General features: G+C 37.8%; 2 protein-coding genes across 18 annotated transcripts in view; one reads left to right on the top strand and one right to left on the bottom strand.

Annotated features, from left to right (window-relative positions):
• Nucleotides 1-15,221, top strand: part of CASK (calcium/calmodulin dependent serine protein kinase) — a 378,632-nt gene that overhangs the window by 217,747 nt on the left and 145,664 nt on the right. The window lies entirely within an intron of this gene.
• Nucleotides 2,991-12,190, bottom strand: GPR34 (G protein-coupled receptor 34). 2 transcript variants are annotated; one of them, XM_070462090.1, is made up of 4 exons: nucleotides 12,083-12,190; nucleotides 11,353-11,444; nucleotides 6,119-6,224; nucleotides 2,991-5,262 (listed from the first exon to the last, which is right to left on the bottom strand). In XM_070462090.1, the coding sequence occupies exon 4, from the start codon at nucleotides 5,180-5,182 to the stop codon at nucleotides 4,052-4,054; it is 1,131 nt and encodes a 376-aa protein (XP_070318191.1). In that variant the 5' UTR covers nucleotides 5,183-5,262; nucleotides 6,119-6,224; nucleotides 11,353-11,444; nucleotides 12,083-12,190; the 3' UTR covers nucleotides 2,991-4,051. The 2 variants fall into 2 exon arrangements, with proteins under 2 accessions (XP_070318191.1, XP_070318193.1); XM_070462092.1 differs by lacking the exon at nucleotides 6,119-6,224.

Genomic DNA, 15,221 nt, shown 5'->3' with positions numbered 1-15,221 from the left:
AATTTGATTTCTTTTTTTCTCCTTCTATTCAACCTGCTTTTGTACTGTTTTATCATCCATATTTCAGGCAGAGCTTTTACAGAGTGTATGAATGTGTGATAGCTAGAAAACTAGTTTTTTTTAAGATGTTGGTTTTTTTATATCACATACTTTTGATGAGTAATAGCAGAATTTTTGCCCTAACTGCATGGTAATGCCCGTGTATGATGTGTTTTTTTAATAACAGAAAACATCTCAGTCATTACCGTTTTGCTTGGGCAAAATAAAATGCAAAATGAAAAGCAGTGTTTTAGCAGAGACAGTGCCTATGGAATAAAAGTCTACCAACTTGCATCGCCTCATATAAAGAATACAGTTGATACTTCCATCACAATGCAATTAGGATTAAATTATATTAATGCATGTCAAGCACCCAGCACAGTAAAAGGCACATCAGCAAATATATTTTACTCAGTACCTTGCTTCCTACTCCCTTGTATGTGAACTTGAAGGGGCAAAGTAGAAGTTTAGAACAAACCTAGCACTTCCTTTTTACCATAGGGTCTATTGTGAAGCCACCATGAAACCAGCCCTCCACATCTTAAATTTGAAAATCACGACTGAACTGAGGCACAATAGCAGGCACTTAGAGGAACTGTGTTCTCAGCTGGGTCAAGTAGCCATGATAAAGGATACTGTATCGTCCATTGTGAGAGTTTCTATCTCAACAGAGTTGACATAATTCAGATTGTATGCTGAGATTCAATCACTTTGTTCTGATCAAAAATACAAGTTTCTTTAGAAGTTTATGGTGTCCTTTGGTGCCTGACATAAAAGACTCTCCAGTAAATGTCATATCTGTTGTGAATATTTTTCCCACTTTGTGCTTTAGCTTTTATTTTTGTTTACAGTTTTTGACACCCCCCAAAAACTAGTCTACTTTTTTTTTTTTTTTTTTTTTTTTTTTTACTTTTTAAAGTCAAAACTATGCATCTTTCCCTATTGTTACTTCTGTTTTATTAATAGGGAGTCCTCTCCCTTCCACAGATGAGTTAGTGTTTTAATGCATTCATTATTTACATTTAACTCTGATCCACTTGGAATTTTGAGGGAATGTGATACAAGTTGTTTTTTTTCAGTTGCTCAGTCGTGTCTGACTCTTTGCAACCTCATGGACTGCAGCACGCCAGGCTTCCCTCTCCATCACCATCCATGAGTTTGCTCAAAATCATGTCCATTGTCAATGCCATCCAACCATCTCTAAATTGGCTTTTTATTTTCTTTTAAATAAGCACAGCACTATTTTCAATAAGTGCAGCACTATTTATGATTTCTTCCTTCCCCAATGCTTTTTATGATGTCATCTTTATCTGCAGGGATTCTCTCTGAAGGAGGCAGGTGTATCAAAGTCACCCAGAAAAATTTTAAACCCACCTTACAAGATTCTTGCACATCGAGAATCTTGGGTTGCCCTCTGATTTGTTCCTGCTTCTACCCTTTTGAGAGATTAATTTGGCATGTAATCTTATGTTATCATTGAGGGTCTGCATAGAGATGTGAGCTCTGCTCCACTGTTAAGTTCATCCTTGCATGTGCTCCATGCAGTGCCATCATTAATAAAGGATAAGAATCAATTTTAATATCTGGTAAAAGAAGTCTCCATTCATATTTCAAAAAACTAGAAAATAATTAGCCTGTTAATATGTTTCTGCAGAATCCAGGCTGCCTGTTGAGAAAATTCTATTTCATGCTGTTTTTCTCTTGTGGATAACTTTCAGTAATGCTTTCCTTCACAGAGCTGTAATTATATTAGTTCTACTTTCATATCAGCAGGACTGAAGAATCTATTTTAAAAAGAAATTGAAAATAAAACCTTCTGTACTAGAACATCATTTTCTTCTTCTATTGACCTGATCTTAGAAATTCAACTGCCATCAAACCCAGCTCTGCACAGAATAACTTTTCCAAAGCTAACTGCAATACTCAGCATTTAGGTCTTACTCTTGCAACCAAGCAGTTAATTTTGCCTTTGTTTGGTTTTGCATATGTGAGATGTTATTTAGAGACTTGTTCTGAAGATCTGTTGCAAGGTGAGGATAAGTATATACTTCTGCATTTCCCTCTTCTGTATGCTTCTAGAACTAAACCTTGGCTTGGGGGAGCTAGGGACAGCATTTCAATAAGAAATAGAAGGTTATATATAATAAATAGCTTCAAATTTGGTAACTTTAGCAAGTTTTTCTAAAAATGTAGAAACATTCTACAAGACTCAGGTTACTGTAAGGTGTATAGGTTACTATAAGGATTCAGGTTACTATAACATCTGTTGTTACGAGCTTATAGATAGGTTGACTTTTATCAAGATTTATTTTGACACAAATATTATAGCAAGAATTGACTTGGTATACTTTTTTATTCTTTGAGATTGCCATTGTGCAAGGCTTTATAGGAATTGTCACATTTAATATAAATAATGAGAAAGCTTCTAGAATTATGAGTACGTATATGTTACTTTTAATGTTCCTTAACTAGTAATGATAATAGATAATGTAATTTAACCATTCAAACTGTATGTTTACAATAGAGACACATAGGGATATAAATGTTTACTAACAATGTAAAAAAATTTATTTTGAGAACATGAAAGGAAATCGGTATTGTCATACTTAATTTCAGTTTGATATTTGTTGATGTTGTCAAAGCAAAGTAATAAAAAATTTATAAGGTCCTACTACATAGCACTGGGAACTATATTCAGTATCCTATGATAAACCATAATGCAAAAGAATATGAAAAAGAATGTACAAGTATACTTCAATAAAATAAATTTTTTTAAAAAGAACATAAGGGCCCTCTTAGTTTACTCTCTAGCTATTTTTTAATGTACATGAAAATTTCAGAATTTGCTCCTTTTAATTGTGTTCTACAGGTTTTCTGTACTGTTACGAAATATTTCAAACACTGAGATATATACAAGAAATAATATAACACTCATGTACCACCACACAGGCTACCACATATGTTTTATATTTTTATTGCATATGTACAGATCTGTAAAGAATATGAACATAATTTTGTATTTTACATAAATCATTTCATATGGTACATACCCTTTGCAGTTTTTGGTTTTTATTCAGTGTTATTTTTGAGAATTCTCCATGTTGATGCATGTAGATGTAGTTTATTTCTCCATTCCTTTGCTGATGCATACTCATACTTAGGTTGTTTCCATTTGTTTAATATTACAAGCAGTAGGTCAGTGAGCATCTTTACATGTGTTTTATGTATATGTTTTGAGTGCTTCTGTAAGATGTATACCTAGCAGTGAACTTGCTGGCTCATAGGGTATACGCATCTTTAATTGTACTTTACCAAACTGTGAGGTTCAAGATGGCTAAATTGCTAATAAATCTGTTTTAAGTAAGTTGCAGTCTTAAGTCCTGTAGCTAGGTTATTGAATTTTAGCTCATCTATTGTTTGATTTTTACTGTACAGCATTTAAATTCTTTCCATTTTATCTAAGGAGTGATAGATAATGGAGTGATAAAGGAGTGATAACAAAAATGATTTCATTTTTGTTAGAATTTTATTAATTATCATTTTATCTGTTGATAGGCTTAGACATAAATGAATACAGTGGCAAATTATACAAGCTTTTCAAATGACAATGAACATGTATTTTCTGACATTTTAAGTCAGTCCTCAAATCAGTTAACTGTTAAACACACTTTAACTTAGTATTCGGTACTTGATTTTGAATAATTACTTTAGTGACTTGAGAAACTATGACATTTTCTTTCATTATTCTATAGTCAAAATCATAAATTTCAGTTAATTTTATAATCTATGTTAACAGCATTAGCCTAACAGTATATTTGTAAAAGATTTTATATACAGATGTACTCCAGTGATGACTGTACGGTTACTCTTGAAATATATTACAATTAAGCAAATGAAATATCACAGATAAGCAAAGAACTTCAGGAAGACCTGTACTTTGTTTCATGATTTTTTGTTCTTCAGGGAATTAGGCTGCATTTTATCACTTTTTCATATGTTCAACATAAGTGCTTTAAGAAGTAGTCTGAATTTTAGCCATGGCAGATGTATCATGTAGGGAGTATCCTGGTTTAAATTCTGAAGTACTTTCACTCCTGCTCGCTTCCCCTTGAAATCGTCTAGAAAGAAGCTGGCACATTATCGTGCGAATATTACTGGACATCAGGAAATACATGACTGGATCTAAACAGCTGTTAAAAGATGAGAAAACCAGCATGATCTCATTGGTTTTGTGAACGATTTCCTTCCAATAGCAAGACGACACATTTAGCTGTGAAGAAATATAGACAAATCGGAAGGCGTGGTAGGGAACAAAACATACAGTAAAAATGATAAGCACAATGAAGGAATTCCGGGCGGTAGTGGCATATTTACCAGAATTCGGAAATTTTGACCTCCTTTTAGAAATCCTCAATAGATTCTTGCCAATCTTAATATATGAAAGGATGATTAGTAGGAAAATTAGCCAGAACATTACCACAAGAACGTAGTTAAAAATTGCTTCTCCTTTTGCATTGAGCTTATCTCTGTAATGGAAGCACATTGTGGAATTATGACCTCCTTTCTTAAGGGTTAAAATAATCATAGTTAAAAATCCAGCAACAGCAACTATCCATACTATACAGCAAACATAAATACTCTGCTTGGTTGTTAATGCCTTCCGTTGTTGGATAGACCGATTAATTTTGATGTAACGATCCAAACTGATGAAGCCAAGCAAAATAATGCTAATATACATGTTCATATAAAATAGTGTTCCCACAACCTTGCAAAGAATCACACCTAGTGTCCACTTGTTTTGATTAATGTGATACATTATTCGGAAAGGGAGGCAGAAGATAAGTAAGAGGTCTGCAATGGCTACATTGAGTAGGTAAATCTGAATGGAATTTCTTTTGCGGTGGATACCCAGAAATACATAGAGGGCAATTATGTTTCCAACCAGCCCCATGATGAAAATAACAGAGTAAAATGTTATTAACACACTAGAGAGTAATTTCTCATCCATGGAGCAGGCAGTAAAATTTGATGCTCCTGAGAAGTTGTATGGCGATTGGACGCTATGATTAAAGTGCACTCCTTTGGAGGAGCAAGACCAGCTGCTGACTGAAGTTGTCATCATCGTCACCATCTGATTTCTCATTCTCTTCTGTAGGGATCAAAAAGTGAAGGTGCTAAAAGGACATGTTCCTTGAGTGTAGCTTTTATGTCCTCAGATGTCTCCTACAACAGAATGCCAAACATTGAGTGAGTCGTTTGTTACATTTGTAACAATTAATTTAGCTCAAAGCACAAATAGTAAATGACTGATTTTTCAGACATTGTGAGAAACTTTTCTTTTATCCTACTTTGGACCATGTGGATATCTGCACAATGTATGTGAGAGCATTATGGTATCACAAGACAAGCAGCACATAGTGTAGAAGCTGTTGGAGCATCCTGCATGAACCTTTTCTATCCTATGGTCGGTGTTCAAGGTCTGTTATTATATTAAAATCAACTAAACTATGGAATTGTCTTTTCTTGGGGAAGCTGGGATAGGAATAGAAATGAAGATAGAGACGACAGCTCATATTTTTCAAAGATGAGTTGTCAGTTTCCCTAAAGTGAAGACATGAGTGAGACATGAGTAAGACATAAGTGAACTGAACCCACTGCTGACCCCTGTCCAGTTTCCTGCCTTGACTCTTTCCCTCATAGATGGCATTCATTCATTCATTTTGGCAGCTATTGCCATGTAGTATGTGACAGACTGTGGCAGCCTCTCATTCCACAGTGGGAATAGAGGTGTGTTAGTTGCTCAGTCGTGTCTGACTTTGCACAAATAGTAGATGATTGATTTTTCAGACATTGTGAAAAATGTCTGACTGTGACCCATGGACTGTAGCCCACGAGGCTCCTCTGTCCAAGGAATTCTCCAGACAAGAATACTGGAGTTGGTTGCCATCCCCTTCTCCAAGGAATAGAGGAAAGGGTCGTAAATTTCTTTTTCAATCTAACACCTCACTGAAGGTATTAAAATCACTAGCCTACAGGGGTGTGCAATTAATGTAACAGACCGATAGAGCACAACACTTGCCTGATTAGGTAGACTCGCAACATTTGCACAGGAGAGCAAAGTAACCAAACAAAACCAAGACAGGTGATGATGGCCGCCAGAGAGTCAGATTGGAGAGTCCGCTGACCTAGAAGCATAGAGTGGTAATGTAAATAGGAAAGAGGACGTGCAATCCAAGATTTTGAAAGCAAGTACCTGCAGCTGACATAGTCTGTGGGCTAGGGCATTTGGGACTGTTGGTAGTGTGTGAATTCCACGTGTCTGTGGCAGCAGACAATGTTAGCAATGCTATTTGTTACCTGCTCTTTGTTGGGCATCAGCAGCTCTGAAGAGCTCAGTCTGAGAGGTCATCATAAAGAGAAGATGGGAGGATAGGATTCTAGGGGGTCTCATTGCATCTCTTTCTTAGAATGACTGCCATACTTCATTACAGAAGCTTCTTAGCAGGTGCAACAGACATTCAGGGTCTCATATCAAAATGAGACCTAACTAACTCTGTGACCTTCAGTCAGTAAAATAACCTTTTCTAAGCCTTAGTATTTTTGTTTGTAGAAATGAAAGAAATGCATTCTACAAACAACAAAACTGTTCTTTTGTTTACCCTGGCACATACAAGTGTTCAGTGACAGATTTAAAACACCACCTTTTGATTGTTTTCGTTTTGGTGAATATCTAGTGCTAAGTCGCTTCAGTCATGTCTGATTCCTTACATCCCTATGGACTGTAGTCTGCCAGTCTCCTCTATCCATAGGTTTCTCCAGGCAAGAAGACTGGAGTGGGTAGCCATTACCTTCTCCAGGGGATCTTCCCAACCCGGGGATCAAACCTGCATCTTTTATCTCTCCTTCATTGGCAGGCAGGTTGTTTACCACTGTTGTTGTTCAGTTGCCCAGTCATGTCTGATTCTTTGTGACCCCATGGACTGCAGCATGGATCAGGCCCCTCTGTCCCTCACCATCTCCCCTCTGGGAGTTCATGTCCATTGCATCAGTGATGCCATCCAGCCATCTCATCCTCTGACACCCTCTTCTCCTTCTGCCATCAATCTTTCCCAGTATCAGGGACTTTGAGTCAGCTGTTCACATCAGATGACCAAAATACTGGAGTTTCAGCTTCACCATCAGTCCTTCCAGTGAGTATTCAGAGTTGATCTCCCTTAAGATTGACTGGTTTGATCTCCTTGCTATCCAAGGGACTCCAGCACCACAGTTCAAAGGCATTAATTCTTTTGCACTCTGCCTTCTTTACAATCCAACTCTCACAATGGTACATTACCAGTGGGAAGACCATAGACTTTATGGACCTTTGTCATCAGAATTATGTCTCTGCTTTTCAACACACTGTCTAGGTTTGTCAGAGCTTTCCTGCCAAGAAGCAAATGTCTTCTGATTTCATGGCTGCAGTCACCATCCACAGTGATTTTAGAGCCCAAGAAGAGGAAATCTGTCACTGCTTCCACCTTTTCACCCTCTATTTGCCATGAAGTAATGGGGCCGTATGCCATGATCTTAGTTTTTTTAATATTTAGTTTTAAGCCAGCTTTTTTACTCTCCTTCTTTACCCTCTTCCAGAGACTCTTTAGTTCCTCTTCGCTTTCTGCCACTAGGGTGGTATCATCCGCATATCTGAAGTTGTTGATGTTTCTTTACCCCTGAAGTGAAGTGAAGTCGCTCAGTCACATCCGACTCTTTGCAACCCCGTAGATTGTAGCCTACCAGGCTCCTCCGTCCATGGGATTCTCCAGGCAAGAATACTGGAGTGGGTTGCCATTTCCTTCTCCAGGGTATCTTCCCGACCTAGGGATCGAACCCCAGTCTCCCACATTGGAGGCAGATGCTTTAACCTCTGAGCCACCAGGGAAGCCCTAGCACCTCCTAAATACTGCTTGTAAAATGAAGGTGAATATGACAGAGACCCTGCTCTCGGAAAATATCTTTGCAGGAGTGTGCATTCAAACTTTGAATGCTGTAGATTTTAATTACCATAATTCATTTCCTGACTTGAGAAAAACATTTGAAAAAACTTAGCCCTTCTTAAAATTCTACCCATAATTTCATCCAGAAGAAACCATTTTAGTAGAGCATGAAATTCCAGTTTAAATTTTTGTAAAGAGGGAAATTGAATCCTCGGAAGGGGAACTGACTGGTGAAGAGGAAGTTATGTAATCCCCGGTGACAGCCTGTCCCCAGAGTGTGGGGCTCAGAACAACAGAGGGAGGGAGGCAAGAGGACTGAGTCCAGTCTTTTGTGTGTCTCAACTGCAGGGAGCCAGATTTCACAAAGTTGTTAGAAACTTACAGGCGTGTTTCTGGTCATCTGAAACCCTAAAAAGGAAAAGGCAATCTAGGAAGAATGGCAGGCTGCCAAAAATGGAGCTGAGCATGCAATGTAGATTACCAGGAAGAGGAGAAGGGGCCCTGGAAAGGGACCTGTATTATGTGGTCATATAGGGAGATGACTGACGCTCAGGTAGAAACAGCTCATGGCCACTGTTGAAAGTGAGCTGAGGCATGACAGGTGACGTGATTTTGAGAGCTCAGATAGCTGAATTAACTTTGAAAACTGTAGAGGGGTTTGTTTTTTGTTTTTGTTTTTTCTTTTCTTTTCTCCATTGCTATATTTTAAACTCCATTAGAGGGCGACAGAGGATGAGATCGTTGGATGGCCATGAACTTGGGCAGACTCCAGGAGACGGTGAGGGAACAGGGAAGCCTAGCATGCTGCAGTCCATGGAGTTGCAAAGAGTCGGACACGACTGAGCAGCTGAACAACAGAGTTAGGAAACAAGTCTGCTTAATTTGCCTCTGTGTACCAAGTGCTTAGCACAATAAATGCTGTTGAATGAAAGAGGGGATTTATTCAAAAAGTTTGTGAAGTCCTACATGTGGATATTAAAATCAACTGTTCAAGTACAGGAAGGGTGTTACCTCCACTAACAGAAACACAGTCGCTGTTGACTGCAGTTGCCATATCCATTGTGTGATATGGCTGCAACAAAAACTAACCTGTCCTTGGTTGACTTCATGCCTATGGAGTGTCTTAAATGAAGACTGTCCTACTAATCCAGTTCTGTCCTCAGCTGGTAAGGTTTGCCCCTGAGTACAGGGTTTCATCCTCCGCAGCACATTAAGAAAAGGCCACAGAGCCAGTGGGGGGTGGGGTGGGGAAGAGCAAGGAGCAAGTGGAAGGAAACAGGCATCTGGAGATGGGAATGCGTTCAAGGCCGCAGAGAAAAGGATTTCGCCTTGTGTTGTATCTCTCCCGAAAGCAGAACAAGGACCAGTGAGTGAAAATGCCAAAACAGATGTTGTCTCCTTTTAAGGAAATACTTTTTTAGAATGAAACCGTCTATCTTAGGAAGTAGTAAGGGTCTTAGCACCACAGATTTTTTGAGACTACCATGCTCGGGTACTTTGTAGAAGAGACTCTCAGTAACTATCAATCCTGGCTACATATTAGAATCCTCTTGATGGCTTTTTAAAGATACCAATGCCTGGCCCCCTTCCCTAGATCTTCTGATTTAATTGGTCTGGAACAGACTCCAAGCAATGGTTTTCTTTCAAAGCTGCTCAGGGCATTCTAATGTACAGTCAGAATTGAACCCTTGAGCTAGATGACTGAATCAGTAAGTAATATTTATTTAGCATTTGCTGTGTATCAGGCAGTGTGTTAATAAGCACATTTATATTATTTCATTTACATAATCCTTATAACTTTGTGATGGAGGTATTAATGAAAAATAAAGATGTTCATGATTGCTACCCATGACCACAGATCCGTCTGACTTTCAGAGCCAGTGATCCGTTTCACCAAACCTCGCTCCTCCTAATCCCATATGATCAGAGTTTTCTTTATTAATGATGAGTTCTGTCAACAATACTTTGATATGATTCCTTTAACATTATCCACACTAGCGATTTTAAGGAAAAATATGTCACCTAAATTTACCTCTTTGAAAAAGGTACTAATCTTTTTGTTTGCTATGTTCATGAAAATAAGTCAGTCAGTCCAGAGTTTGCTAAAATTCTCAGAATGCTGAGCAGATTTTCCCCAAAAGTATATCTTTTCAAACTTATTTCTAGGCCTGATAGCCATGATCAAGATGTTTCTAGAAGGCCATTTAGCACAAAGCCTGAAACCATTTGCCTCAGCTCCAATCTTCAGATAAAATAAATAATAGTTGGTTAAGATCAGCAATAAACCTTCCTTGTTTTGCTGCATTTCAAGCTCAAAGAGAACAATGTATTTTTTAAAATAGTAGTAATATCCATCATTTAGAAGCCCATATTGAATGGCTAGTGTTGTCATTTATTAATGAATTAACAGATTAGATTCCATTTTGAACTTAATGGCTGATTTCTATTTCCTTTACAATGTGCCAGTCACTTTCTGTTCCCAAGGCCATTTACTGATGTTTTCAAAACTACTTACTTGATTTATTAAGAATGGCCAGTGACGATAAGAAACAAATCACTACATTCACAGAGTGGACCAATTTCCCAGTGGATATGAGTTGTGACTTGTGTGAAGTGGTCACTGTGGTTTTTTGATAGTAGATGGTTAATGGCTTTTAGTGGTATTACTTGACAAATCCTGACGTTTGCAACCCTGTTATTAGTGCTGCATTGTACCCACTAGCACCACCTTTCCGTGCCAGTAATTTTTCAACTGGCTGCTGTAGGAACTTCTGTACTGGAGGGCAGGACCCAAGATTCCACTGTGGCCTCCAGTGTACAAAAGCTTTTTAAATGCAGTTTTGGGGGACTTCTCTGGTAGCACAGGGGATAAGAATCCACCTGCCATTGCAGGCGACATAGGTTCAATCCCTGGTCCAAGAGGATTCCACATGCCACGGAGCAACTAAACTCATGCCCCACAGCTACTGAGCCCACGCTCTAGCGCCCCCGAGCCGCAACTCCTGAGCCTGTATGCCACAACTACTGAAGCCTGCCCATTCTAGGGCCCGCAAGCCGCAAGTACTGCATGCTGCAACTACTGAAGCCCATGTTCCTAGAGACTGTTCTCTGCAACTACAGAAGCCACTGCAATGAGAAGCCCACACACCACAATTAGAGAAAGCCCACACAAAACAACGAAGACCCAGCACAACCAAAAATAAATGTTAAAAAATAGTTGAAGCTTTTCAGAATTTATAGCTAACAAAATTATCAGTGAAAATTATTTTCCATATAATAAATTCACGTATAAAAATGCAGTTTGGTTATGTTTGTGAAAAATCACATAGAAAATACATACCTATTTGGCAGTGCTATTAGCCTTTCACATTTGTAGTTTGACGTGATATCCACTGAATCATTCAGGCCATGCTTTAAAAATTGCACTAATTGCTGCATACAAAATGAAAATTAAAAAGCATGTCATTTTGGAAAGAATACTATTAGTAGTACGTAAGGTTTTGTTATCAATTTAACTGTGGTTAAAACATTTTTTTTTCTTTTTTTTAAAACATTTTTTAAAATTTAAGTGCATTGACTGAAGTGTATTTTGCTTTTTCTTTTCTCTAATATTCACCATAGTAACCTCTGAAACATGAAATTTAAATTTTAATTGGTCCAGTAATGACCATAAAATAGAAGCCATATAATAAAGAAAATACTATCATTAAAAGTAGGGAGTCAACATAACTTAAAAGATACTTATAATACACTGGAAATAAAGTGTGTTGCATATGAAAATAACTTTTAATCAATTCAAGTAGATCTGCAAGTCTTTGTCCAGGATACAAAACAGTACAAACAACATGACCGTATTGATAGTGTGATCTTAAACATCGCATATCCTAAAGAAGACAGCCTCATTTTAAGTCAAGTCAAGGCAGTGGTATCCTTCAAAGCAGTTTACTCAGAGTTCTGGAAGCAAAGCGTTGCTAGTCACCCATGAAGCAGGTTTCATTTTTATTATTCAGATCATCAAAATGTAACTTCAGAAAGGATCATTTATGCAGTTGAAATCAAGACATACTCACAGTTCAGGCTCTCCTGAAGTAAAAGGACCTGATCCCCAAGCTTCCCTACACACAGACTTGTCTTGGTGTGTCAGCTGGGTTCCTCCATCCGGTTGTGGTGCAATTGGTTGGGTTTGTCTTTTTTAATATATTTGAATGTGGTAATAGGTGTATTTTTTCTCCTTTCTTTTTTCAATATGACAACCCTTAGACTCCCTGTGAAAATATCAAAAACTTCACCACTATGCAAAACTTTTATCTTTAAGCTCAGTCAACACTTAACTTTAGGAAATTGCTTATATCTTTTACATGAATACCTTCCCCCATGACAATTATGAAAAGTTTTCCCTCCTTCCCCCCAAATAAAGAAGTCTATAAATTCTAAGCTAAAATATCCATTTTCTATTTTTCCTAAATAATGATACGTAATACGCTGTCTCAACTTTTAAAGCATAAGCATTTAATTTCTCTTTCTGGATTCATTTTAGAAACTGGCAATAAACATAAAATGGCATTCTTGTATTGCATTATAGTAACATGAGTAATGAATCGTTTTATTATTTAGTTTTAAAGTGTTACTTAGTGTATTTCATGTATTCCCTTAATTAAGACCTTGGATTTATTTTCTAACAGAATCTTATAATTTTAGGATTAGATGAAATTTGTGATAGTATTCTCTCCTTGATAAACTCTCCCAAGTAGATTGAAATACCTCCTATATTTTAAAGAAAATAGTGAAGTTACTCTGCAGGGAGTGTTTTTGGTCCTAGTCCAATGTTTAACCACTATATGTCCATCTATGTAACTGCTGGCCCTGCAGTTTAATCGCATTTCCCCTTTTTTTGTTGTCATCTGAAATGAAGAAAAGTTAGTTCTTATCCTCCCCATAATTATTGCCCTGCAACTCTGTTTATTTTGCACTAAATAATATTTAACTCATTGGGCTTTATCTAACAATTCTAATTATCTTGGAGTACATTCTTTCTCCTAAACATCATATTATCCAGTGCTCTTAGTTTGTTATAAATTTGACACATGGGACGGAATATTTTTAAATTGCTAGAATAAAAACATTTTGTAGCTCTTGCTTCCTCCTAGAACTTCTGAGAAGGAAGATCATTACTGTATTGGTCTGGGAGGAATTTCGTGGAGGGGGGTGTGAAAAAGCACATAAATTAAATTAACTACCTTAACTATTTTTAAATGTATAGTTTAGTGGTGTTAAGTATATTTATATTGTGCAAATATACTTTTATTGTTATATTTATGCTTTGTAAATATATTTATATTCTTCAGTGGGGCTAAATATACTTATTGTTGTGTTTGTATCTAGAAATTTTTCATCTTGCAAAACTGAAGTTCTGTGTCCACTAAACAAGAACCCCTCCTCTCTCTACCCCTACTCTTGGCAACTACCTTTCTACTTTCTGTGATTTTCAATACTCTAGATAATTCATCTGAGTCAAATCATACAGTATTTGGCTTTTTATGCCTGGCTTATTTTGTTTAGCATAATATCCTTGAGGTTCACCCATGTTGTACCATATGACAGAATTTCCTACTTTTTAAAGATACATAATATTCCACTGTATGTATAGACCACATTTTCTTTATCCATTCATCTGTCAGTGAACATTTGCATTGCTTCCACCTCTTGACTATTGTGAATAATGCTGCAATAAACACAGGTGTGCAAATAGCTTTTCAGAATCCTGGCAGGAATTTTTTAATGACTAGTGTTTATTAATGTTCTATTTCATAAAATCTAATATAAATTTTTTTATCATGGTAGCTATTTTTCCACACATAAGCCATCCCCTTTTCAAAACACTAATTCTGTTTCAATCTTCAGTTCCCTAATGACCCTACTGTGAACCAATTTTGAGTATAAGCTTTTCTTAGTTCTTCCTTTGTATGAGCCTTTTTCCTGTTCATTCTGAGCTTTCTGCTTTTTGTCTCAGTGTTCTTAGCTTATTCCCATACATCCTCTTCCGCTCACCCTTCCCCTTCCTTGAACTTTGTTGCTATCTTAGCTCTTTATACAAAAGATAAAAGTAGAAAAGAAGAAATAAACGGATATGCTGGTTTCGTGCTCTTACTGATATCACCCGCCTCTCTTTATCTAAATCCCAACCCTGGTTAAATTCAGCTGACCTCCCATTCCAGGCCTGAACCCCACCAGCTAAAATAAGGACCACTGGGTGTAAACACAGAATAGTGTTGATGGGTCTCGCTTTAAACTCACGACCACACACCTTGAGTGGGCTCCTATGCTGCCAGCAGTCCTGCCCTACTTCCTTAGTCTGGGGCTTCTCAAAGCATGGGTTCCCAGACTAGCAGCATCAACGTCACTCAGGAACTTGTTAGAAATGCATGTTCTTAACCTCATCCCAGACCTTATGAGTCAGAAACTTGGGGGGATGTAGGCCAGAAACTCTGTATGATGTAAAGTTTGAGAACCACTGTCTTAGTTCATTTTCGTATCCTTTGAAAATACTTTTTCACACCTTCACTCTTCTCACGCTGCCAACAGCCCCCTCCTCCTTCCCTACTGCCAATTGCTGATCACTTTATTTCAAGTAAATGGAAAATAGAAGTGCTCAGAAGAGAACTTCCTCATCTTCTAACATTCACATCTGTCTGCATCTACAGGTGCCTCCCTCGCTGTCACTAGGGCCAACCCCCTTCCTACTTGTACACTACATCCCATCCCCTTTCTTTTCTGAGGTCATTTTTTTCCTTTCTATAGGCTCTTTCCCACCAGCATGCAAATGTCTGTCTTTAAAAAACAAAACTTCCCTGAAGATGTTGATGGAGTGACCTAATGCATATGTTGTTATGTGAAAATTTTAAGTATTTGTATGCATTGTCTCATTTTCAAAACAAAACAATGCAAGGATAAAGCAAAAACTGATACACACAGTTGCCAATGAGGAGGGAGAGACTGGGCCTGAGGAGAGGGAACAAAAGGTAGGCCTCTCTGAAAGGTGTTTGTATATGCTTGGGCTTCCCTAGTGGCTCAGACAGTAAAGGATCTGCCTGTGATACAGGAGACCCAGGTTTGATCCCTGGAGAAGGGAATGGCAACCCACTCCAGTATTCTTGCCTGGAGAATCCCATGGACAGAGGAGTCTGGCGGCCTACAGTCCATAGAGTCCCA

The sequence above is a fragment of the Odocoileus virginianus genome, chromosome X (genome assembly GCF_023699985.2).
Source record: "Odocoileus virginianus isolate 20LAN1187 ecotype Illinois chromosome X, Ovbor_1.2, whole genome shotgun sequence".
In the NCBI taxonomy this organism is placed as follows: Eukaryota; Metazoa; Chordata; class Mammalia; order Artiodactyla; family Cervidae; genus Odocoileus; species Odocoileus virginianus.
The sequence above is the reverse complement of the archived record's forward strand: the minus strand, read 5'-3'. Positions and strand labels throughout refer to the sequence as shown.